The sequence below is a fragment of the Stereum hirsutum genome (genome assembly GCF_000264905.1).
Source record: "Stereum hirsutum FP-91666 SS1 unplaced genomic scaffold STEHIscaffold_15, whole genome shotgun sequence".
Taxonomy (NCBI): Eukaryota; Fungi; Basidiomycota; class Agaricomycetes; order Russulales; family Stereaceae; genus Stereum; species Stereum hirsutum.
The window spans coordinates 154,729-179,394 of NW_006763145.1; the positions used below are offsets into that span (position 1 = coordinate 154,729).

The 24,666-nt window shown below is 51.5% G+C and overlaps 6 protein-coding genes across 6 annotated transcripts; 3 read left to right on the plus strand and 3 right to left on the minus strand.

Moving 5' to 3' along the window:
• Positions 1–4,688: 4,688 nt before the first annotated feature.
• On the minus strand, positions 4,689–5,382 carry STEHIDRAFT_114194 (uncharacterized protein; the record flags this gene model as incomplete). The annotated part of the gene is made up of 3 exons (XM_007308329.1): positions 4,689–4,927; positions 4,988–5,036; positions 5,098–5,382. The coding sequence occupies 3 exons, from the start codon at positions 5,380–5,382 to the stop codon at positions 4,689–4,691; spliced, it is 573 nt and encodes a 190-aa protein (XP_007308391.1).
• Positions 5,383–6,396: 1,014 nt separating this feature from the next.
• On the plus strand, positions 6,397–8,983 carry STEHIDRAFT_124424 (FAD/NAD-P-binding domain-containing protein). Its single transcript, XM_007308330.1, has 15 exons — positions 6,397–6,430; positions 6,488–6,548; positions 6,607–6,645; positions 6,709–6,723; positions 6,777–7,186; positions 7,269–7,353; positions 7,424–7,516; positions 7,567–7,623; positions 7,687–7,753; positions 7,803–7,925; positions 7,978–8,027; positions 8,086–8,215; positions 8,271–8,323; positions 8,381–8,782; positions 8,862–8,983. Exons 2-15 carry the CDS (start codon positions 6,504–6,506, stop codon positions 8,865–8,867), a joined length of 1,575 nt encoding a protein of 524 aa, XP_007308392.1. The 5' UTR covers positions 6,397–6,430; positions 6,488–6,503; the 3' UTR covers positions 8,868–8,983.
• Positions 8,984–9,485: 502 nt separating this feature from the next.
• STEHIDRAFT_124425 (uncharacterized protein) lies at positions 9,486–10,022 on the plus strand. Its single transcript, XM_007308331.1, has one exon. The coding sequence runs from the start codon at positions 9,745–9,747 to the stop codon at positions 9,931–9,933; it is 189 nt and encodes a 62-aa protein (XP_007308393.1). The 5' UTR covers positions 9,486–9,744; the 3' UTR covers positions 9,934–10,022.
• Positions 10,023–11,863: 1,841 nt separating this feature from the next.
• On the minus strand, positions 11,864–13,159 carry STEHIDRAFT_171228 (sorbitol dehydrogenase; the record flags this gene model as incomplete). The annotated part of the gene is made up of 3 exons (XM_007308332.1): positions 11,864–12,721; positions 12,795–12,882; positions 12,993–13,159. 3 exons carry the CDS (start codon positions 13,157–13,159, stop codon positions 11,864–11,866), a joined length of 1,113 nt encoding a protein of 370 aa, XP_007308394.1.
• A 2,573-nt stretch (positions 13,160–15,732) lies between these two features.
• STEHIDRAFT_171229 (uncharacterized protein) lies at positions 15,733–18,228 on the plus strand. The gene is made up of 6 exons (XM_007308333.1): positions 15,733–16,000; positions 16,078–16,118; positions 16,190–16,386; positions 16,452–16,523; positions 16,580–16,627; positions 16,693–18,228. The coding sequence occupies exons 1-6, from the start codon at positions 15,847–15,849 to the stop codon at positions 17,369–17,371; spliced, it is 1,191 nt and encodes a 396-aa protein (XP_007308395.1). The 5' UTR covers positions 15,733–15,846; the 3' UTR covers positions 17,372–18,228.
• A 63-nt stretch (positions 18,229–18,291) lies between these two features.
• Positions 18,292–23,259, minus strand: STEHIDRAFT_84624 (kinase-like protein). Its single transcript, XM_007308334.1, has 6 exons — positions 22,859–23,259; positions 22,398–22,786; positions 20,096–20,953; positions 19,895–20,013; positions 19,554–19,719; positions 18,292–19,436 (listed from the first exon to the last, which is right to left on the minus strand). The coding sequence occupies exons 1-6, from the start codon at positions 23,056–23,058 to the stop codon at positions 18,871–18,873; spliced, it is 2,298 nt and encodes a 765-aa protein (XP_007308396.1). The 5' UTR covers positions 23,059–23,259; the 3' UTR covers positions 18,292–18,870.
• Between the last annotated feature and the right edge of the window lie 1,407 nt (positions 23,260–24,666).

Sequence of the window (24,666 nt, forward strand, 5' to 3'; positions counted from 1 at the left end):
TGCAATGGGTTCAACGGCTCGTCAGACTTCTTCGCCTTCTTCTTCGCCTTCTTCTGATCGACCTTCAACGACTTTGCCGCGGTGCCATCGGAGCTTTGTGGCGCACAGGATGCAGCGACATTAGAGATGAGAGCGTCCATGGGATTCGATTCCGGCCCGCCGTTTCCTTCCTCACCATCAGATGACGATTCTGAACCGTCAGTATCAGCATCGCCAACACTTTCCTGCATCATTTCTCCTTGAAGGCTTTCCTCTTGAAGATCTGTACTGTGCTTCGCCGTCTCCTCGATCACATCCGCATCCTTCGAGGGATCATACACCAGTGGAAAATCTCGGGCTTCTTCAAATGTGTCTTCAGTTTCCGGATCCGGCGCAAATCCAAGCGAATGAAGAAATGCTCTAAGAGTAACGCATGACAATCAACGTCCGACATTGTACGCCCAACTCTAAATGGACGGCATGAAAGACATATAAAAGTGCGTACTGAACTGAAAGGTTGAGGGCATGTGCCGCACATCCAATCTGCATATTCTCCGCATTCAATCTGCGGCCGTGCACCTTGGTTATACGTCGGCATATATCGCGGTTCATTACACCGTTGCTCGCGGCGTTGTCGCTCGTGGTTGCAACTAATAATGTTTCATCAGAATCAATTCAAGTGGGTATCAAAGGTAGATTGAAAGTCGTACTGAGCTTATCGGAGATTCCGCGAGCTTCCAAGGCCTTGAACACCGCTTTACCATACGACGTGCCAGAGTGGTCACCATTAAGTGCGAGCAGATCGAGTACATGCTCGTGCCACACCCATTCATCGTCAATCCAGCAACCAATCACGCCCGCAAAAGCGTAAACCGAGTTCTTCGCAACCCACCCGTCCACGATGATCGCAATCAGACTATTCAGCGCCTAGAATAGATACGGACCGCTGTAAGTTTGATGTGGCGTGGGTGCCACGAAAGAATGTACCATCGCAATCGAGGTAAGACGTACCTTGATGTCACCATCAACATATCTCAGTAAAGCATCGACAAGAATATCCAGATCGCGTCGAACCATTTTCCCGGATGGTACAGTGATGCCCGGTGGCAGGATGTATTCGAACATGGTCCTCATACCTTCATTTTCGCCAAACGAAAATGGTAGATCGTCCTCCATCACACCCTTCACGAATACCTCACGAAATCCGCGCTGGGTAACCGGACTTAAGAGCGCGGGTTGCGCCCTGCTCGCCACAACCTCCATATGATCTCTCGCAGTCGGAACCGTGCAACCCCTCTCTTTCCAGGCTTCAAATGTCTCGCTGGCAGGTCGCTTCTCGCAAGTCTTCATGTGTGAGATGAAGTTGCTCTTGTTGGTGACCTTATTCACCTCAAGAGCTCGATTGGTGCAACCTGGAGTACGTGGAGTAGTGCGAAAGGTACTGGACAGAGACATACGTTTCAGACGGTGCAATCCGAGTAAGATGAAGTCAAAGATAATACAAACACTTACCCGCAAAAGCAACAAGTCCACCACCATACATCTTTACCGTCATCCGTCCGGACAGCTTCAGGTTTGAAGAACGACAACGCCCACTGGAAACGTGAGTGTGCTCGGCCCCGAATAACCTTCTGCACCTTCGCTACTTCACCTCCGTCTTCTTCATCACTGGACGGTGCCGTCTGACCGGCGGGAACTGATCCCTAGATGCGGTGAATATCAGATGCGAAGCCTTGAAGCAGAGCATAAGCCATTGAATACAGGGGAGGGCCTACCTTCGCGGTTCGTCGCTTCTTTCGTGCTCGTGCCTTATCCGGGATGTGAACATCAGCAAACTGCGAGTCGGCCGGCTTTTGAAAGATTCGGATCTCAACGTTAGCGTGAAGTATTGAACTGAGTCACAAAAAGGGTAACCTTAGCAGATTCGAGTGCTTGCTCTTGGGATTCTTCTTTATCATCATCGTCGTCGTCTTCGTCCGCCTCCTCGCCTGAGTCTACATCCATCGCATCATCGTCTGAGGCATGCGCCACATAGTCAGTGTCGTCCTCCGAGCTTTCTGCTTTGTCTGCCGCAGAAATCAAGGTTAATATTAGACAAAATATGTATTTGATCGGAGGCATACCTGCTGCTTTACGCTTCTGGCTCTGGTCATGTCGCGACCGATATTTCTTGCCTGTCAGAGCAGCGGGTTTAGATCTCGTTGACTTAGGCTTGCGAGATACATTTGCCGGATTGATTACTGGCTGATCTAAATGATTGATGTGTTTTAGATGTAGTCTAGCACACTTATGTGACAAAAAAGGTAGTGCATACCACTGTTACCTGGCTTCAGCTTCCTCGGACGTCCTCGCGGTCGTTTGCGAATCGGAATATCCAGTGGAGATTGCTCGGAAGGTACTGAACTCTTCGTGTTAGCTTCTTCAGTTGCAACAACTGATTCAGCAGCGGCAACAGAGTCGGGAGCCCTAGAAACACCATCAATATATATATAATAAGATGCGTGAGTATCAAGATGATGGGGTGGAATAAGAGTGATGCATTCAGCTTACACTCGTCGTATCAGCTCCAAAAGATCGACTCCCCGAAGAAGAACCATGGATAAGTCCCCGTCAATGCCATTCTCCTTGGAACACGCTCTAATGAACTCGACAGCAAGTGAGATTCCATGAGGTCCACGACAAACAAGCCCGAGCTTCTGAGCCTCTGGTACTTGGAAGACTCTTTCCCATGGCTCATTGAAGGCCTTGTATGGTCCTTCATGAGCATCATTGACCTTATATTCCGAAAGATATACTCGAAGGGGCCCGTCAATGCTACCTTCGAGCAGGGAGTCGGGCAGACCAGAGACAGCAGTAGTGAGGACCCGTAACAAACGGGTAAGCTGTGCTCTATCACCCATAGATAGAAAACGCGCTGATGCGCAAAGGGAAATGTTTCGGCATTCATAAAGTAGATGCATTTATATGTGACGAGGTCTGCCATACACTTGTTTGAGACCTAGGTTGTTTATAGAGCATAAAGAATCGAGAGCTGTCGGCAAAGCGGTCTGTACCATACTAGAGCGATCTAGAGAGCCACTGGTTACGATGCTAAGAGAGCTCGAGGCTACTAATATTTCACCTATTAAGTAAAAGGTGAGTTCACCGTAAGTCGTTTCGCGAATAATTCCGAGAGGCGGCGAGGGCCACGAGGTTAGCGCTCGAGACGTAGTGAGCGAGAGCGCGTTTCATGGAGTACAGTGAGCGCCAAGTTCAACATGGCGCAGATAGTCACGCCATTGCACCAGAGGCCACGACAGTTGAGTTTTGAGCGCTGGGCGTAGAGTCGATGGAACAGCGAGGAAGAGCGTTCTGAGCGGGGCTCATTCGGATTGGGGACACCGCCTTGTCCACGTGGCGCACCGGCGGGTCAAAGCTTACGGATCATTTTGTTACGCTAGAAAGGCCTACAAACGGTTACGCGTCTAGACCGTACTCGTTACTAGTCATTTCCACCACGAGTTTGCAAGCCCCTCGGCGAAATCGTAAGTAATCGTAGCACACTCCCAAGAAATGGAAACTAATTTTTCGAAATCGTAATTTTGTCAAGCCCTAATCAGAACCCTTCTTCCATAGGGCTAATCTCCCGCTCTTCGGCTACATCACGATAACTTCTTTCGCGTGCAATCTGTTCGTTTGCCGCAGTTGGCTCGATGCCGTGTCGAAAGACCCGGGCTTCGATCCCGTATCCAGATCTATGGCCACCGATGTAAGGCAGAGGCCATCAGCGACCGACGAACATCACATGTTGTGGCGCAAACCGTTTATTCAAGAATAGCGCGTACAAAAAGATCTTTGTCAAAAATTCAATTGCGCAGGTCGACGCGAACGTATGTGTTTACCATTCCTGTGCAATCCGTTTTGTAAACGAGTCGGTTTTGCGAGGGCCATTCAACTTACAACGCTCAGAAGATCCGGGCCGCGACGCCACAGCTGTTCTTGCCATTCTGCAGTGAATGCCCCTCACAGTTTTGCATTTTCTCTGAATATGACTACACAATTCAACGAGTAACGATCACCTCTAAAGGACTGCGCAACCGAATTTTTGCAAAAGTCTTTTCAGCATTTGCTATTTGCAGAGGACTGTCGAAACGCCACTGAGCGTGACGTTTGTCGGTCGCTGATGGCCTCTGCCTTAACTGAACTGGTGGTCTAGGATGGTCAATTGAATGTTTTGGTGGCTGGACTAGAACTTAGCTGGTACTTTGATCGTCTATTCTGCCACCGCGGTTGCCCTCCGAGCGGTTCGAATGGTCGAACACGACACAAATCGTCTGGGTTGGCAGAAGTCTGCTCTACGACTACGTAGTGGCCTGATTCAGGTCATGATGACCGCTATAAACACGCTTTAATACTCCACATAAGTGTTACGGCTTCTTGTACTAACATTATCTGGATAACAAGATGGTAACATTTGTGTTAGGCCGCGGATTTACGGTCCGTTCTTTTCCCAACTTACCGTTTGCGTCCATGGCGGTTAATGATCTCCTTCATGCGCATGCGCTACATGATGGCATGAGCAGGGAGTACTATCCTATCCATGGTTCTGTTTTTCACCGTTAGTCTTCACTCGCGATATGGCAGCTCAAGACGCAGATCACTGGCCTCTTCCTATCGTGCCTTCATCTACCTTGGCGTAAAGATACGCATCATGACTCAGAAGGCGTTGTTCACTCTCTTATGCCTCCTGCCCCGTAGTTCCGGGATCGTGCCATGCAAAGAACCTCAAGCGCACCCTTGACGTACTCCTCGGTTCTTGCTGGTGGGAGAACGCCTTTCGCAAGGGTATCGAGGCGATTAGAAGCACTCTTCCCGTTGATGCGGCCATGGACGGCTTGTGCGGCTCGCAAAGTCCTCTCTCCGCAGAGCGTGCCATGACAGTTGATCGCAAAGCGATAGTCAGGTTTTTCTTCAAATGTGTACATAAACAACTAAAATCTGATAGTCATACAACTTAGCGTCGGTGCACCCCTGGTTGGGCCCTGCCTGTCGGTACTCCCGACATCCTGTGCTTCATACTGGCGTGAAGGTAGGTAAGCATCCGCCGGTTTCACTAAAAAGCGTCTGTTTAGGCCGTACCTTTTGGAACGTCTGATCTTTTATGTTGGGGAAACGGTATGTAGTCTCGCGGATCCAACGACTCCCCCACAGAGCCTCAGTCCTTATTCCTGCGGCCGAACTGACGGCGGTAGTGATAGCGGTTCCGAACCTGACTGTGCGATGTATGTACGTATCCATCTGCCCATCTATCAACCCTTTCTGAGCCTTTCTCCCAAACGAATCAGGTCGGAACTCGGACATGGGGCGTGCCTCAGCGTACGTAGCCTCGAGGCATGCGATTCGAATCGTGGATATTCTATACATCCTGCACAAGTGGTTCTTGCTTCTGTGTTCTCGTGACGCTTTGAAAATCTACCAAATTCGGAAGATGAATGGGCGCGAGGCACCCGAAGAGGCTCTCATCGAGGTCGTGTTCAGATCTCCTTCGAGTCCTCCCAGCTGACGGTTGCTTGCGCGTGATTACTTTTCTGCTGTTGAATGATGATGCGCTCTACGCATGGGCACACCTAGCGTTTCTCTGGCTCTGAATTTGCTTCATGATCGCCGCAAATTCTTAGTCATCCTTTTTGTGTCTCTAGGCAGGCCTTCGGTAACGCGTTTACCTCCCACTCAGCGCCCATGTTATACCATGTTATACCAAGTATATCAAAGGCACGGCCAGCTAGAACACATGTCACAAGGCCAAGGCCCTAAACCACTAACTCACTTTCGAACTTAAAAGGTCAGCAACATTCGTCGGTCATGGCGCAGCTTTGCTCCATAAAGTGATGTGTACATACGTACCACCATTTACAGATAAGTCGACACTAATGCGCCTCACTCCATGACTGATATAACGTGTTGTATACGTGAGGGTTGTCTCGTTACAGCCCAGAAGCTGCTGCATTCCCACCACGTTTCGACTTCACTGATCTAAGAGTGTTTTTTCCCACTCAAGTCAGTGCTCATCGGTGCCCATGAGCGGATAGGAGCGGGTCCAACCTCCGAGACATGGTCGTCCGTATTTTAGCCAAATGGGACATCGTGTAGTGTTCCCATATGCAAATGCGGCCACGACCTCGTCCTTCCTTCGATTTTCTCGGGGTGTAGGCGCTTCCATACGTCTTTAGATCACGATTGTGGACGGCACGGTTTCAGTCTTACGAGATCCCGAAATACTTTATAAACCTTGTATGGAGGGTTTCTCTCCTCGTGCCCTCTGTACCTCTCGGCCCCACTGTGTATTTTTACCCCCCACCCCTTCTCTCCCACATCCACTCAGTTCCTCATCATCCATGGCTTCGTCCGCAAATGATTCAAAGGCTGCATCCAGCTCTGAGACGCAGCATGGTGTTGTCATCGTCGGTGCAGGGTACGTCTATGATGCGTTGATATTGCATACAGCGATATTGATGCAGCCTTGTCGCAGCGTTGGAGGGCTTACCATGGCCATTGCGCTGAGGGAGAAGCTGGGCTACAATGACTTCGTAGTATGTTTTTCGTTTAAATTGACTTTCGCTATCAATCCTGACGCTAGAACCTATGCAGATTTTCGACAGAGAATCAGATGTGGGTGGTACATGGAGGGTGCGTCAAAGCGTTTCGAGATCTGGGATTGGGTCGGCACTGACGTGCTGCCTTCGATGATAGGTCAATACATATCCTGTGAGTAAAATGTTTTGCCGTCGCCTGAGCTCACTGAACGTAGTATTTTGCAGGGTTGTGCCTCAGATATATGGGTACATTGGTATTCCATGTCGACCGACCTCAACCCGGATTGGAGCCACTCCTTCGCCACCCAACCAGAACTCGAAAAGTATCTCCTCAATGTAACCTCAAAGCACTCGCTCCGACCCCACTGCGTCTTCGATACCTCCGTCGTCGCGGCTGAATGGGATCCTTCCAGGAAGCACTATCTCATCGTGACCGAGGACGTTCGAACCCACAAGCGGAGGTACACTACGGCGAAGGTCTTGGTGTCTGCCATCGGGATCCTGTGCGAGAGGTTCGTGCCGAGGATTGAAGGGATCGACATGTTCACAGGAACGCTTTTCCACTCGGCAAAGTGGAACCACGATGTCAGCCTGCAGGGAAAACGGGTGGCCGTTATAGGGAACGGATGTTCCGCGTGAGTGACCTCCCTACCCCCGCCGCCTTGCGTTTTACTAAACAATTATCACCCTCACCTTCCATTCATGTTGTGGGTCCAGTGCGCAAATCATACCGGTGATCTCAGAAGACCCTTCCGTCCAAGTTGTCAATTTCTGTCGAACACGCATGTGGTATCTCGCCCGCGTAAGTCGGAGTTCCCTATCCTTCGTGGCGTTCATGAGGACGCGGCACTGACCACCCGCATCGATGACAGCCCGGACAAGGAGCTTACTCTAACCTCTCCAAATGGCTGTTCTCAACTTTCCCAATTATCATGAAACTCCATAGGTTCTGGGTCTATTTAAGCGTATGTTCTTTCGAAATATGGCGACTGAAAGAGCCTAACTATCATTACAGTATGACATCCAGGCGGTAATCACGCGTCAATCTCTCGTCAGCAGATACCTCGCCTGGGTCCGTCTTCTATCTTCTGTACTGCTGCCTTCACAACTTGCTTTCTCATTCTGTATTTTCCAGGTAATGACGCGCCATGTACGGGCCACAGTGCCACCTGTGTATCACGACAATCTCATTCCAGACTACGGCATGTTTATCCCTCTTCGATTTCCAAACTCGTATTGACAAAAATGCAGTTCCCGGCTGTAAACGCTTGGTTCTCGACGCTGGATATCTCTCGTCACTCCGCCGACCCAACAACTCCATGAACTGGGACGGTATCGAGAGGATCACCGAGCAAGGCATTGTTACAAAGAAAGGTACGTTTGATAGCTGCGTGTTTGCAACCACACTATGAACCACAACATCCAGGGGAGCATATGCCTTTTGATGTTATCGTCTTAGCCACTGGCTTCATCACGGTGAATCCCTTCGTGTTCGTCTTTGGTCTATCCGTCAATGTTCTGACCTCTGTCGCAGGATAAATACGCGCTTCCCGTACGAGGACGTACTCGCCAAACAGTCGACGAGTACTACGGTTCGAAAGGTGGTCCGACAGCCTATATGGGCACCGCCGTCCCCGGTTTCCCCAATCTCGTTCTTTTGTCTGGTCAGCCATTCGCTCAAGAATTCGTTGTGGGCGTACTAATCTCTTATCTCCATAGGACCCAACACGACGACCGGCCACAACTCCGTCATATTCTCCGAAGAGATTCAGGTATGCCATGTTATTCTTCTTAACAAGACGCAGTAACGAGACCATACATTGATACAGGTCAAATACGCTCTCCAACTCCTGAAACCCATACTCTCCGGCTCCCTTTCTTCCTTCGAAGTCACCGCCGACGCCACAGACTCCTACAATGATCTCCTCCAATCAAGTCTCGAAGGTTCTGTGTGGACGCAATGCGACTCATGGTACCGCGCCGGGACGGAAGGCAAGATTTTCAGTACTTTCCCGGGACCTCTCGCGAAGTATTGGTGGTGGCTCAGGCGGCCCAGGTGGAATGACTACGTCTTCGAAGGGAAGGACAAGACGAGTTGGTTGAGGCGGAAGAGGATTGGGGAGGCGGTGAGGACGGTTGTGAAGGCGGGAACTGTGGCGGGATCGGCGTGGGTGGCGCTGAAGATGATACGGCAGACGGAAGTTGGAAGTCAGCTGGCGAGCTTGTCGATGGTGAGTTTATGGCCTATCGACTCCTAATGGTTCCTGATCGATTACGTTCAGACGCACCTACATACGCTCGTTGATGCAGCTATAATAGAGGGTGGTCGCTTGTTTTCCTTGTAACGTGTATTGTTGGTTATCCTGTGCTATCTTCATTGTTCTTTTTCGTCGCTCTTTCCTTCTCATCTCCTGTACGACAACGAATATAACGAACACAATTTCCTGGATGTATCACTTTATACTGTAGCCTGACGCCACGGTCGAAAGCCTGGATGATAGGAAACCTTTTTACAGCGTGCAGTTGAATACAGTTGAGTATTCAAACTCCTCGCAGCGACCTCATCTCGTCGTACGACTGCTCTGTAATACTACCCACTTCAGGACGAGCGTTCCGTCAGAGTACAAGAAGATATCAACAATTCTATTGTCTATAAACACAACATGTCTATACCAAAAGAAAATATGCAGACATAATGACCAAATATGTCGCAAAAGTCGTCCAAAACATACCAGGCCGTATAAGTGCGTATAAGGATGTATTAGGCTCTTTGTGACGCAGAACGTTATACGGTAGCAAAGAGGGCAATATGGCCCAATAAGGTCCATAACCTTATGGGACCTTGTATGACCTAACCGTACAGTATAGAGCCTAAAAAGCCCTTTCCAGGCGTTGTGTTCTGATCTGATCGCTCTCTCGACTTCAGCTTGGCCGCAAAACAATGTATTTGGCATTTACATAGGTAGGGACAGTAAAAATACAATAGCAGACATCACAGGAGAGATATCTCGCAAAACAAGCGGCACCTTCGCACCTTCCGGATGACGAGATCATTCTGTACTACTCGACGGAGAGATCAAAGTCTGGTAACAGACTGATACTGTAGTACTCGAAACACAAAACAACGACTATACTCACCAGTGTATGTGAACACAAGAAGACAGGCTGTGATTTGGAACATGTTCTCCTATACATGCACTGTAAGCACAGAAGATATGATCAGATTAGTAGCCTGGCGTTAAGCAAGAGAAACGACGTACGTTTGAGAAGATCGGTAAAGCACGGTACGATGCAGCGCGAGTACATCATACGAAAGTCGTCCTTTGGCCGACCGGTATGTCAGGTCAAGTTGAATAAGAGCAGTCCTAGAGAAGATGGGTGAGATAGACTGGAAGATTTGGAGATTGGGGGACGGGCGCAGCGGTGATGATCCAGTCCTCTTCGGTTGTGCGATGTATCTACTCCTGTATACCCCCAGCTTCTGCATGCTTTAATGTTCCACAATATTTCATACCTTCACGATGTCGCTGGGCTATATAGCATGCAGCGTATTTAACAAGGAGGGAGATGCACATGGTGGTCAAAGACAAAGACGCACGTCTGTGGGCGTGGGTGATGACATCATTGAAGGCGTGTGAAGCTCCTCCCTCATTGATCATCACGGCGGGGGGACCAGTATTTGGAGCACGCCAAAGCCATTTGCATTGTGAAATCCATATCCAGAAAATAGATAACACATTGGGATGCTCCAAATTATGTATTTAGCGTAGTTCAGTGGGAAATCCATAGTGCTGCTTTGGATTTCGCTTTAGACTCGCCCGAATGAGACACTGAAGAAAGACAATGGTGCCCTGCAAATAATAATTTTTTGCTGAACCTCAGAGCCCTCCGAATCAAGAGACAAAGGCTGGCTTTGGATCCCAATCTCGCGCTAGCCAAAGCTATCATTTAGACCGCTCGATTTGGTGAACCAAAGGCGAACAATCGGGTCCCGTATGGAACTCTCCATAGTCCAACTTTGGAAATTTTGCGAATTGACAGCCAATCAGCGTGCGCCACGTGGCAGATTGTGCTCAAAGCCAAACTATAGAGAGCACCATATCGGGCTCAGTTGTTCGCCTTTGGTTCACCAAATCGAGCGGTCTAAATGATAGCTTTGGCTAGCGCGAGATTGGGATCCAAAGCCAGCCTTTGTCTCTTGATTCGGAGGGCTCTGAGGTTCAGCAAAAAATTATTATTTGCAGGGCACCATTGTCTTTCTTCAGTGTCTCATTCGGGCGAGTCTAAAGCGAAATCCAAAGCAGCACTATGGATTTCCCACTGAACTACGCTAAATACATAATTTGGAGCATCCCAATGTGTTATCTATTTTCTGGATATGGATTTCACAATGCAAATGGCTTTGGCGTGCTCCAAATACTGGTCCCTCCGCCGTGCATTCTGTGGCCCACACCGGCGGTAAGCCACACGTTGGCCCACGTCATGAACGACGACGAGCAGGTCGTTCTGACTCGCCCATGAGTCTGTTCGTCTCTCCATCGTACAGACTGAGGCAGGCTAAATGAATACCACTTGTGATTTTTGACTTCTTGTGCTGGAACGACTGGTCCTTAGAGCGTTGATTTGCGGGTGGCGTGAATCGATAATCATGGTGCATAAAATATAGGGTACGCGCTATCCTGTGCTCTTGACGTTCTGATCCTTACTTGTGCTATTTTTTTATGGTTGCAGTGACTTGAATGGACGATTATCGGTGTCAAGGAGATTGTCAAGATTATTTCGGGCAAGATTTCCCGCACTGCGCACGCCTTAGGGGCTTGTATCGTTGCTACTTACCGGGAATGGTAAATGGCCCGAATCACGTAGACGTTGCGTTCATGACGGCCTTTCGCCGTACCAGTTGGAGGCCAAGGACTTTCTGGGAGGGTTGCAGAGTGTATAGGGAGGAGTCGCACGCAGAATTTGTTCTGGTAGAAGAGCTCAAGCGTGGTGTTCTCATGTGTCCGACATTCTCTCAACCCGAGAGATGGAGACACTACCTCATGGATACTATTGGTGCGGATGTTTTCCTGCGCACTGGAAACTGAGAATTTATTAAAAGTTCACTGAATATACGCTAGGTCTAGTTTGTCCGTCCCCCTTGCATCACTCCAAAAGTAGCGAGGTGATGCAACCTAACGGTGCATCATAGGCCATACATCGTCCTGATTAGGTCCAATATGGTCCATTAGGTCCAAGCGTCTGTCAAAATGCCTGGTAAGTTTTGAGCAACTTTTGCGACATACCCCCAAAGTACATCCTCCACCGCCATCTCACAGATTCGTAATCTGCACCTTGATCGCCCCGCTCTTGTAATCTGCACTCGTCTCAAAGGCCTTCATCGCATCGTCCAAAGTAAACCTATGCGTAACCAACTTCCTAACCCTACCTAACACCCCCTCATTGACTAATCTGATCGCCTTCGGCCACGTATTCGTATACCTGTGCTGGAACTTCAAATCTACCTCCCTCGTCGCAAGCTTCATGAACGGAAACGTCATCTCGTTCCTCCCCACACCCACGACGAAGACGCGACCACGGAACCGAACAGCGTGAGACGAAGCAGCAATGGAGGACTCGACCCCTGTGCATTCGAGGACGACGTCGGGTTCTTCGCCGAGGGCTTCGACGAACGCAGCGGCGACTTCTTCGGCGGTTTTATCGCGGGGGACTTGGTAGGTGCGCACTGTACCTGGCAAGCCTTCTACGAGCTCCTTCGCGAACTTCAACCTTCCCTCGTCGATATCGGTAATAAGAATCGGTTCCGCCCCCGCCGCCTTCGCACAAAGCAGCGTCATCAGACCAATAGGACCAGCCCCACAAACAACCGCGATCTCTCCGAGTCTGAGGTCCGCACGCTCGACGGCACCGAGTGCGACGGAGAGGGGTTCGAGGAGCGCGCCGTCTTCGTAGGACATCGTCTCGGGGAGTTTGTGGCACCATATGGCGGGGTGGGTGAAGTAGCGACGAAGGAAACCGGGGACGGGTGGCGCTGAGGGGAAGCGGATACTGGTGCAGCCATTGTAGGCGCCGGAAAGACAGGGTTTGCACGTGTGGCAGGGAATATTGGGTTCGATGGCGACTTTGTCGCCAGGTTTCAGGTGTTTGACAGAGGGGTGGACAGCGACAATCTAGTCCACGATACGTATTAGTCAGGACTCTGGACTCAGTGGATATAGATGATAGAAAGAATAACGAACGAACCTGGCCAGCAGATTCATGACCAAGTATCTGCTTGTCCTTGATGACCATAGGTCCAATATGTCCGGTATGCCAAAAGTGGACGTCAGAACTGTAACAAAGTCAGCCCATCAGCGTTCACGTTCCTTCGTACGCGCCACACAGAGGACCACAAGTATCACGCCACACGAATGGCTATGAATAGAGTAGATGCGCACATACCCACAAATACCCGTGCTCTTCATTTCCACCAAAGCCTGCCCATGCTCGAGTTGGACTCCATTGACGATTTCCTCGACGCTCGGCTCTGCCGCACCAACCCATAAGTTATGTTCCGTGTCCGTGTATACGCCGATGTTGGACTTCGAGTTCGCGGTAATGGTCGACATGGGTGATGTCTAGGAGATGATGGGTCGTTGGGTCAGTTCGTACTGGAGACAAGGAGGAATGTGGGCTGAGGATGGATGAGACGCTAAGGACGGCAAGTAAAAGCCCTAGCTCGACATTAATACTTCGTGGTATCAGCGGGTAACGGCATTATGAAAGTCCGACCTATGGTCATGAGTACGAGAGCTGCTGAGATTCGAGAATAGACACTAATAGACAAGTGACACCGAAAGGACCATGAGCTCAACAAATGACACGAATGTACATCTCAAACAGTTCAGGTAGGGTCTGTGAGAGTCCGATAGGGCCGATTTACTCGACGTGGAAGTATCGGAAGTGGAAGTATATTGTTTCTGTGTGTACTCAGATAGGTCGGAAGCCAGGAAGTCTCTCATTCGGGGTTCACGTGTTCGAAACTTGCATAGAGTCGACACATATCCTCGAGACTTCGGATGGCCGTGGTCCATCGGGATCCCATCGCTTGGGATTGGCCATGACACACAGTGAGCACTACGTACCAGAGCCTTTGTGCAAGTTATGTACTCCTATTGAAAGAGCCATCCGCGCGGATTTGTTAGAAGTTCAAGCAAACAGACTACGCACCCGAGTGAACCAATGAGAAGTCCTTTCGCAAGGAGGCAGTCTTAGACACTGATGGACTGAGACCAAGAAAGCATGAATGCGTCTTATTTCAGTCATCGGCTGACATCAATGATCGAACGAGAACCGAGTATGGAGATAAATATGCCGAAGAGTATCGGATGTACAGGAATGTCCTATCTCTCACACATCTGGGCGTAAAGGAGAGGTGGTTGAGCCAGCATACCCAAGATTGGACGCCTAAGAAACGGATGACACAAACAACAGGTGTTGTAGACGCAAGCTTGAACTCTTATGTTCACAACTTACGCACAGGGTAGACACACACGGGAGGAGAAGCCAAGACTCAAATAAACATACGGCGCAGGGCTTTCTATGTAGTAGGATACGGTCAGTCTGAACACATACTATGTCGAATAGGCGATCTTAATGTATCAGGACCTACCAGAAGACTTTGTTGGTCAACGCTACCCAACGAAGGACATCTGCTGGGATCGATGACAATGCCGAGATGAAGAGAGGTAGACGGAGATGCTGCAGGCCCTTTTCGTCGTACATGATGACTCTGACGCACACCTAAACCGAAAGGACGGTGGGTGCGCCAGAATAAGAGGAGATATTACCTGTTGAGCGAGCAATAAAGCTGAGTCAGCATCCAGTATCGATTCTGCGAGTAGAGATACTAAAGAGAGGAATGTGGAAGAATGTGATGACTGAAAGCCCTCTGAACGGAGCGCGTACCTCAAGCCTCAGGTATTCAGCCCGCCTTCGGCCGGCGAAAGCAGCCAAAATTGAGCGTGAAGTATATACTGGCAATGAACGGCGGTCGAAAACGATGTTCAGCTTGATTTAGGGATTGATTGCGCTTGGTACGTTCGATACAAAATGTGACTCAATGACAGTGTTCAAGCAAAAGACCAAGATGGAGTGGTGATAGTGCTTGGAATCGGCCATGAAAGATCGAGGGATGAGGGCCCCTATCCCCGCATTTGAAGAGATAGGAAGAGATAGGACGTGTAAAGCGAGCAAACAAACCGACCTACGTATACGTGGTGGTCGGGGAGAGAAATGCAACGGTGTGGCCAGTGCCACGAGGCGGGGTACAATGGCACGGCATTTGCCGAATGTCTTTGTGGCGCAACTTGCAAGCTTGTGTTTTTTCAGCATTTTCCAGCTTCCCCTCCTTCACGCAGAACGCCGTCCTTAGCCAAAATCGATTCTCAAAAAACCCATAATTCAGGAGCTTCATTCGAACTTGACAGTGAAGGTAGGTTCTTACTCTAGCGATGCCAGGCTCCGGCGGCTTACGGTGAACATCCTCATTCGACGTCTTTGACCTTCTCGGGGTACCAGTGTTTGATACTTGTGAACAAGGGTGCATGTCGGTTGAGGTCGGTCGTCCTGACGATCTTAATTGTAACAAAATGGATGTGTGGCGGCATTGATGCGCCTTTGTTTTCGAGCAATATGGTTACGGCAAAACGGCTACCAATCGGCCTCTGTTTACCCCCTTTTTAGGTAAGGCAATGTTGCTCGTCCGCGTCGTTCCCACAGCGTCTTCGATGTGGTCACATTCACCCTCTTCTAGTTCATCTCCGTCAAATATTCCCAGCTGAAACAGGGAAGTCTCTTGTGCTTTCGTTTGAGTATGTGTATCTTCAAAGCGTAATTCAAAGCGAAGGGAAGGACACATACGCTGCAGCCAATGGCTAGAAGCCACCGGCACTGGTAGTGCCTAAAAAGTACGCCGTCATTCCTCCATACGAGGTGATGCAAGGTGATGCAGGGTGATGCGCACTCGTAGCACCCATCCGCCGGTGCCGTTGCTACAGGGTGACCACGCTCGTATCAAAAGGAAGCTCGTCATTATGAATGTTGGTCCAGGTCGTCCGTCTTGTCTCATCTTGGATAGCGAATTCTCAGGCTCTCCTCTTTTCTCCTCACACCACTCCCACCCCAACTCCCCAGTCTGTCTCCCCTTGGGTCCATGTCTCGCACCAATTGAAGGCATAGAGCTTTCCTGTCATTACCATCGCACGGCCAACCCTTATTTTATTCTGCAAAGCTCAGAGGGTTCCGAGAGCTTCCCATGAACTTCACCTTTGATGACTCTGAAGCGGACTTGTTGTATTCGTCGGACTGGGAGACGCAGCCATCGACCGATCCGAATCTCTCATCTTTCTTCCAGTCGACATATCACGCTGCGACGAGTGACGGAGCGATTGTGAACTTCACATTCTTTGGTATGTCATTACTGTTGTTTGCTCGCTGATCGCGTTGCGAAGATGTTAAGCGCTGATGGCCGTCGCTGTTCCTGTAGGATCTGCCATCTTCGTTGTTGGCTCCAAAGGTCCTGATCATGTGCGTTTCTGTCCACGCCCTCTAGCAAACGTGGAAACTCATTCTACATCTGAATCTATACGACCATGTAGGGAAGGTTTACCGTTCAATGCGACGACGTTGTGGCCCCAAACATTGACGCCGGCGCAACCACGACGCTTTTCCAACAACTGCTCTTCGACTACACCTTTCCCAGCGACGGTCAACACTTCATTTCCATAACTGCACACCTTGCGGACGGTAGAGACTGGTTGGATTTGGATTACATTACTTTCACGCAGTCGCCCAAGTGCGTGCATTTCCTTTGCTCTTATGTTTATTCCCGAGGAGCTGATCGAGGTTCGCGGTGATCAGTGGCACCGTAACGTCTGCGACGACAACAGCACCTGCATCCTCTGGGACCGTGACACCTCCATGGGCGACTGAGTGAGCCCAGGTCATATTTCCTCATTTCAACTCACGCCTGAATATTACTCCCTCAGGACCGTATCCATATCCGCGTCACCTCTACCACCAGTCAGCGGCTCAACGTCGGTCCTCCTCGACTTCTTTTCTTTACCTCATGCTCAGCGCAGATCCTTTCCTTTCTCAACAGGTCTACAAATTCTACCTCCAAAGCCACCCTCATCGCTGCCTGCACCCTTGGTTCCATCCTTGGCGTCCTCCTCGTTGCCTTTTGTACCTTCTTTTTCCTCCGCAGCGTCAGGAATCGCGACTCCGCTGAAGAACGCGCATTCCGCCACGGTGGAGGTCCACCACCCAACCAACTTTACTCCACCCCCAACACTCCTTTCCACAGTCCGACCGAACCCAAACCTCAACCGGAGTCGTACATCTCCCCACGAACGCCACCTTCACCCACCTCCGAACTTCCGCCAGTCTCTGCGAAACCCAAACACGTCTGGCTCCCGTCGCTGTCACTTCCTTTTTTCAGCTCCATAAGACGACCACGAACCGACCTGGAACAGGCGCCCCGATTCTCCTACCCTGATGTTGCAGACAACACCAACAACGAACACGGTACACACTTCTCCGCTTCTAACCCGCAAATGGCGAACTACAGGCCACCATCGGAGCTCTCGAATCCAGGAATTCCGAGTCCAGGAATCGGAGTGGGTGCGGGGCATAGATTGTTTGCGCATGCGATGCCGCCCGTGAGGCCGCCTCGACCACCCCCTAGGCCGGGGACGTTCGATCCATTCGGATTGAGAAATGGGCAGGACGAGTATGATGACGGAGATTCGAGGATGACGGATTTTTTGCAGGTTAGATGAGTTAGATGGAGGATCGGTTGGTCGGTCGACCGGGGTTGGATTGTGGATGGAGGAGGCATCGACCGGACGGTCACGGCTGATGGAGGAGGGCAGGCCTGTAAGATATATATGAATGGGATTTCAGGCGGGCCTGCGGGTGGCAGTTGGTATGTTGCTGGGCTCGCCACGTCGCCTGTGTAAATACAAGATACACGGGATCGCGACACGACACATGCTCTTTTCTTCCTCACACTCGTTTTCTCTTTTTCTTGGTTATTCTCTGTTTTGGATTCCTCGGGCCCGGGCTTTCGTTGCAGTCATTCACTTTTGACCACTACCTCTTTTTCTTTGTTTGATCCTTCGTTCGTTCCATTAGTGAACGCCCCCTCACACGATTTCCTACCTTATCCATTCGTGCGTAGACGCCGGTTGTATCCTTATTCTTCCGTTCTTTCTCTTCCTTTCTTCATCCTCTCAAAGGGGCCGGGCGTCTGTATACCCCTACTTACCCATACTACCCACATATCTAACCTCATTCCTTATCTGCCGACCGCTGGGATTAACCGCCGCCTACTTACTGTGATCGCTAAGTGTCGCCATGATGACTTCAAGTTCAATACAATCTAAACTGGATACCCTATCTGCCTTGTTTCTGAATCTGTTTCTGTACGCCATTCTTTTTCGCTTCTCCTCTGGTTTCAATTGTTCTCGCCCTCTACACATGATGTTTAACTTTCGCTTTCGCTTTCGATGCGCTCTGTACCTACCCGTCCGTCCTCGTCCTTTCCTTCGTTCTACTACTTCCTGTACTCCGTCTTATACACGCCGGCACTGTTGCGCAGCAGTATGTATCTGTACTTTTTACTCACCACAACCTTGAAGCCTTTTTATATCCTTGCCATATTGCGTGGAGACACACCCAAACGAAAGAGAACGGCTGTAACATAACATGATTGCGACACGCATATAGGCACAAGTGACAACATGGGTTCGACGCGAGAACAAAGTCGGGCTCGAAACGCAAAGAAACGAAACGGAAAACAGCGCTAGCAGCACAAGAATTGTATGGTTAGAAGTCTGAATCGGTCGATATATGGATTATGAACAGAAGGGAAAGAAAAGAAGAAGGAAAACGAAGCCCAGAAAGAAGAGAAAAGAAAAGAAAAGATTAGCGTAGATTCACTGAAGCTGAAGAAATCGCTTGGGACTGCGCCGAACGTTAACAGAAACGGACTGGACCGGAATGGAATGGACTGGATTGGATTGGGCTCCGAGCGCCGCACTAAGGACGAAAAGCAAGAATCGAAAGGTTATGTGGAAAACACAAGGATAGAGGCGTGCGAGAGGGAAAAAAAAAGAACCACCAGTCAACGAAACGATGAGATACAACAACAACAACATAACGGCAACAACAACAACAGAAACAACAAGCACAAGCCGTCTAGACGATCACATCGTACACTCCCCATCCCCCCACTCGTCCCCATCCCAACCCCGAACGTCGAACCCCCAAAACATGATCAACCACCTTTACGCCCCTTACTGCCTCCCTTCTTCTTCTGGGGAGACGCCTGCGCCTGAGCACCCCCCTTCTTCGGCATCCCCAATACTGGAGCCTGCTGCTGTCCCCCCTTCACGCTCGACCTCTCGTCGTCCGTCCCACTGCCCCCAATAGTCGCCCCGTCGCCCACATCATCCACAGGCTTCAACGCGTCCTCATCGCTCTCCCTAACCGCCAACGGCTCCCCATGCTCCCCCTTCACCCCCTCCCCACCAGCCCCTGCACCCCTGGCACCACTCCCCCCTGCACCACCGCCCCTCGCCCCCCCGATCCCGACGCCCCTCCTCCGCGCCTCGTCCTCCTCTGCCCACCGGATGACGTCGATCTCGCCCTGGACGACGACGCCGTCGAGCCAGCGATGGTGCGTCAGCTCGCCCGCGCCCGCGCGCTTTTCTGGGTTCAGACGGAGCATGGGGTTCAGGAAGGATGCGATCGTGTTGGCGGTTTCGGTGGAGAATTCGTATTTGTCGTGCAGGACGTCTTGGAGGGGCCAGAAGCGGAGTTTGTTGATGTGGCGGAGTTCGCCTGATCCACCGATCATGCATCACCACCACCAACAAATCAACATCACCACCAACAAGAACGAAAAGCAATCCAGCGATCAACGCCCATCTCAAGACTCTGCACTGCCAAACGACGCACCTTTCCGATTAAAGAACCTCGACGAATACTTCCCCGAGAACGCCATCGACTGCGGGAACTCGCCGATGAGCTCGATGATCTGCGCTATGTGGTCTTCGTCTTTACTGTACCGCGAGCCGGCCTGGGGGTCGAAGAGGTAGTCGCCGCCGGCGAGGAGTTCGAAGAGCTGTGGCGTGATGTGTTCGTCGGTCGTTAGCGTGGCGGTGGTGGGTTGCGGTAAGACAAGTGAGTGTATGGGTCCAGTCGGGTACACAAGCAACGATGAGGGCAAGGGGAGCATGAAGCAGACGAGACTCTGTCAGCGGACTGAACGTGATCATTTCCATCGAAGAGGGACGTACCACACACGCCACACTCCAGATATCCGCACTTGGGCCCCACCGTGCGCCGAGGAGGACTTCCGGACAGCGATACTGCCTCGTCTGGATATCGTCCGTGAAATGATGTTCGACCCACGTCGCTGTTCGTGTCCATCGTACAAGCGGGAAAAAAAAGTCAGCAAATGGGGCACGGTTAATAACGTTGCGAGAGAAGAAACGCACCATTCCCCAGATCCGCAATCTTAACCGTAATCCTCTCCGTCCCATCCAGCGGCATCGAACTCGCACTCGAAACCGACGCCCTCGCTGTCCCCGTCCCCGGCTCTCCTTCTCCCTCTTCTCCTCCAGCAACGCCCTCCCCACCGCCACTGTCCACGAGCCCCGCCTTTCCCCGCGAGCTGCTCGATATTGACGGTACTTCAGCCGGTTGGGGTGATTGGGGTGGTTGTTGGCCGTTACGCGGTGGGGCCTGTTGTGAGAGCAATGACGGGCCCGCCGATTGTGCTTGTGCGTGCTTGTCGTTGCTGTTATGTGAGTGATTCGTATGTCCATGTTCGTCCTTCATCAATTTCGATATCCTCTCCGACGCCGAATCCATCTCCGCGCTCAATCCCCTCTTCGTCCCCTCTCCTCCTCCTCCTCCTCCCCCTCCTTCGTCCCCTCCTGGACCTCCATCCTCCACCGCGTCCTCAACCTGCGCCTTCAACGAACTCCCCCCATTAACCGACCCCCCATCCTCAATCTTACTCATCCCAAAAGCCCACTTATCCAACATCGGACTCGCCCCATAACTCGAGCTCGGACTCGGCAGCGGCTGACTCCCCGTAATAAACACGCTCTCGCTCCTCGGCGTCTGATTCCCTCCTCTTCCCCTCGACGGCGGGACGCCCACTAATTTCGTCGGGGCGTTGTGCATGACCCCGGGGACGGAGATGTGTGGGCCGCCGGAAGAGAGGTTGGGGTTGGAGGGGGAGGAGGGAGAGGTGGAGGAGGAGGCGAGGAGGGCGGCGGAGGCGAGTTCGGCTTGGATTATGGATTCGACGTCGTCGATGCAGATCAGGACATTTTCAGGTTTGAGGTCTGGATGGAGGGGATGGGTCAGCGAGAGTTTTATGTGGCGCCGCGGAAAAAGAGACGAAAGATGGGAGTTTCTTTTGTGGAGCTGAAGCGGTATCGGGTTCATCGGTTCTCTCGTGTGTGCATTTCGCCTACGACGCGTTTGCAGAAATGAAAATGAGTGGGTGCGGGGGCTCTTTTAGTCCATCCTTTTAGTTGTGGCGTACTCCACGCGCAGCCGACTTCATCAACGCCTCAAAAGCGCATACAACCACCCCCTTCGCGTTCCTTCCTTCCTTCTGAACAACGAAGGCACACCGATCCATTCACTGCTACTCATGCTACGGACCGAAAGCTAGAGCTCAAACAGCTCCTTCTCTTCTGCTGCCTGCTGCCCGTTATGCACAAGACGGCGGTCCACAGGTTTAGTTCTCATTTCAGCCCACTTGGTGTAAATGTGGCGTGACTTGCCAACGCAAACGCGGACAGAGGCAGCGATCTTGTCAACGGCAGTGCGGGCAAGCGCATACGAACACGATCCTACTTCAACCGCACACAGTCCCTCGACGACGCGAACGACCGAAACGAAATACATCGACCCATCCACTGCCCCCATGCGACTCATGCCGCTTAAGCGCGAACGGCTCTTTCTCCCTTCCTTCGCTGTCCGTCATGCATACAGCGATGCACAGGTTATTTCACAAATGTGGCCTAACGCGCAAAATGCAGACGGCGATATCGTCGCCCTCTTCTCCGCGCATACGAACACAATCGAGCCGCGAACGGCGGACTGTACCGAGAAGGCGCGAACAATCGACTGTCGACTCATGCAGGGGGAGAGCGCGAACGGCTCCTTCTTTGTTGCCCGCTATGGTGCATGATGCAGCGGTCCACAGGTTACTCCACAATCCACGAATGTGCCGTAACCCGCAAACGCAGCCAACTGTGTCGACATCGATAAAAGCGCATAGACCGTATCAAAAACGGCACAAACGATGAAAACGCAACGACCTATCCACTGCCACACACGCCACGAACCGACAGCGACAGCTAGAGCGCAAGCGGCTCCTTCTCCTTCACTGCCGGGAGGACATAGCGTGCATTATGGAGGAGATACAAAAGACGCGGTCTGCATTCTGCATTCTACGCTGACCGGTGACCGATGCACGCCCACATCCAAGTCCGCGGAAAGCGTACTCATGGCCATGGCCCGGATCTTAAATCCCAGTCAACGACGGGCTGGCAGCGTGCGGCGTTAGGGGAAGAAGGTGGGTAAGGGCAGGGGGTGCGGCAAATATAGCTCGTGGACACGAACGAGTGTCCGTCAAGCCTTGAGAAAGTGGGGAGCGGCTCTGTGGCGAGTGTGGAGCGAACGACTCGCCACACGCCGACATTCATCCGGAACAAAGCAACGCAAAAGCAATGGTAGAGAAAAAAAAGGGTAGGAAGGAAGGGAGGAAAGACTGACCGGTATGAATAACGCCACAACACCTATGCATATAATCGAGCCCAAGCAAGATCTGCTTCGCGATCTGCTTGACGAGGGTCTGGGGGACGCCCCTCCGCTGATGGCGCTTGATGAGCCCTAATAAATTCTCGCCGAGGACCTCGAAGACCATGCAGACGTGGGTGCCGTTCGGGCCTTTGTGTCTGAAGTGGTCGAGGAAGGAGATGACGTGGGATCTGCCGGGGTGTGTCTGTGAGGGTGAGGGCGCGGGGTGGGGGTTGGATGAGGTGGGTGCGACGGGGGGAGTGGTGGATGTGATGAGACGTTGGAGGAGCTTGATCTCGTCTAGGGCTGTTTCTGTGTATCTCGGGGCGGACTTGACGATCTTGAGGGCGACATGGCGGTTGAGTCTGTTTAAATTAAAATGAAAAGGGTGAGGGTGATCAGCGGGCACGATGGGAAGGAGAAGGAAAGGAACGGACTTTGAGTCTTTTGCGAGCCAGACGGTGGAGAAGTGGCCCCAGCCGAGCTTTCTGACGACGAGGTACCTGCCGTCGGAGAAGGAGTCGCCGATGTGGACGGGGTGGTAGCCGCCCTTGCAGTAGTCCTCCCAGTCCTCTTCGTCCTCCGTCATGACCGATGCTGCTGAGTGCGACTCGAACGAGTTCGTCCCGTGCGACATCTTCCACGATATATTATCCACTTGATTTCCACTCAACCGATAAGCAACACAGACGCAGAGATAAGGATTCCCCCAGGTCTCTCTTTGCCCCTTCCGGTTATCCCGATCGTTTTCCTGTTCTCCACGGGCAACGCGAACGGCGACGGCGACGGTCCGAGTCCTTCGCTCGTCGTGGGCTGTGATGAGGAACGGTGGTGTGAAGGCTAAGGCTTAGCGTGTCTACTGCTCAGTCCTCCAATTCCGTTCGAGCCGTTCGCGCCGTTCGTCCCCACGTGCGTTCGTTTCTCGCCAAGTGCCCGGTGACGTAGCCCGCTCTCCCTCGTGATTTTCGCCAAACTAGCTTTCTGCTTTGAACGGCCGCAGCACTTCGACGCGCACGACCACTCTACGATTTATCCAACTCCGACCATGTCTGCTTTGTTTTCGTGTGCGCTGGGAGATATGGGCCTTGCGACTTGCGCAGTGACTGTGTCGACGCGTCTTGGCAGACCGTGGCTTGTTCGCTATCCTCTCGCCCATTCTCTCTGGTGCTTTCGCATAGTACCTTGACATTGTAGCTGCGCAACGTCCACAGGTGCGTGAAAGGATTAAACTCTGCGTGGAATGTCAAAGTCGACCATCAGGCAACACGCACACGATCTCGCTGTTCTGGCATTGGTCTGGCTTGTTTACTTTTCTCGTGGCCAATCATGGCATGGGCATTTGTACTGGGGCCACCGTCATGTCCTGCATGCTTGCGAGATTCCTGTCTTCAGTACCTCCAAGTTATTTGTTCTGTGTATAATTCAACTGTGCTGTACGATTCAGAGTACTTGGTCGAAGGATCCTGGCGGCAAAGTTTCACCTCCACAGTGTAGCGCAATCGGCACACACGCCGTTAATTCGCTCGCGCTCTGCCTCGTAATTCGAACTTGAAGTTACCTCTCGCACCAGACATGCGCCATCCCGGTCGTCTTCGCCACCATCAAGGTCCGAGTAAGTACATACTACATATCGGTAGGTCTGTATATCTCGTTCGCCTTTTATATTGAGCCTTCTGTCCTTTTCCAATACGCGTAAGTATGCAGTTCACGCAAGACGTCACACTATCTCCTACGAGACATATCACAGGCATCCTTTCTTCTCAATCGGTCACTAATTCAACCCGGATCAACTTGTACAATTCATTACTCCGTACAGGCGCCCAGCATCTGAATCAACATCGACACCATCCTCGCTTGGGCCCGACAGACCACTCACAACTCAACCTCCCCTACTCCAAATGCTCATCCTTCGGGAGCTCTGCGCGTCCAACTGTCCGGCGACGGTGATCCCTCACGACGTGTCAAATTCGCAGACCGTACCCGTACATATGCTCCAGTGCGTTTACATTACCTAACCTCCGTTTCTTCGCTCGTCTCGTCATCCCAATAAACATTACAGCTCTCCATACAGTACACATACACACGACCAGAACGCTCCGAATGTTGACTTGTCCCGCTGCGGACGGTGGGCCACGATGACAAGGAATACCTTCCGCGACGAGACGTCTCTGTGCATCCCTACTTCCCAGCCGACCATCAATTGAACTTGGAGCAGGCCGACTCTGTTTCTCCGTAGCTGTATCAA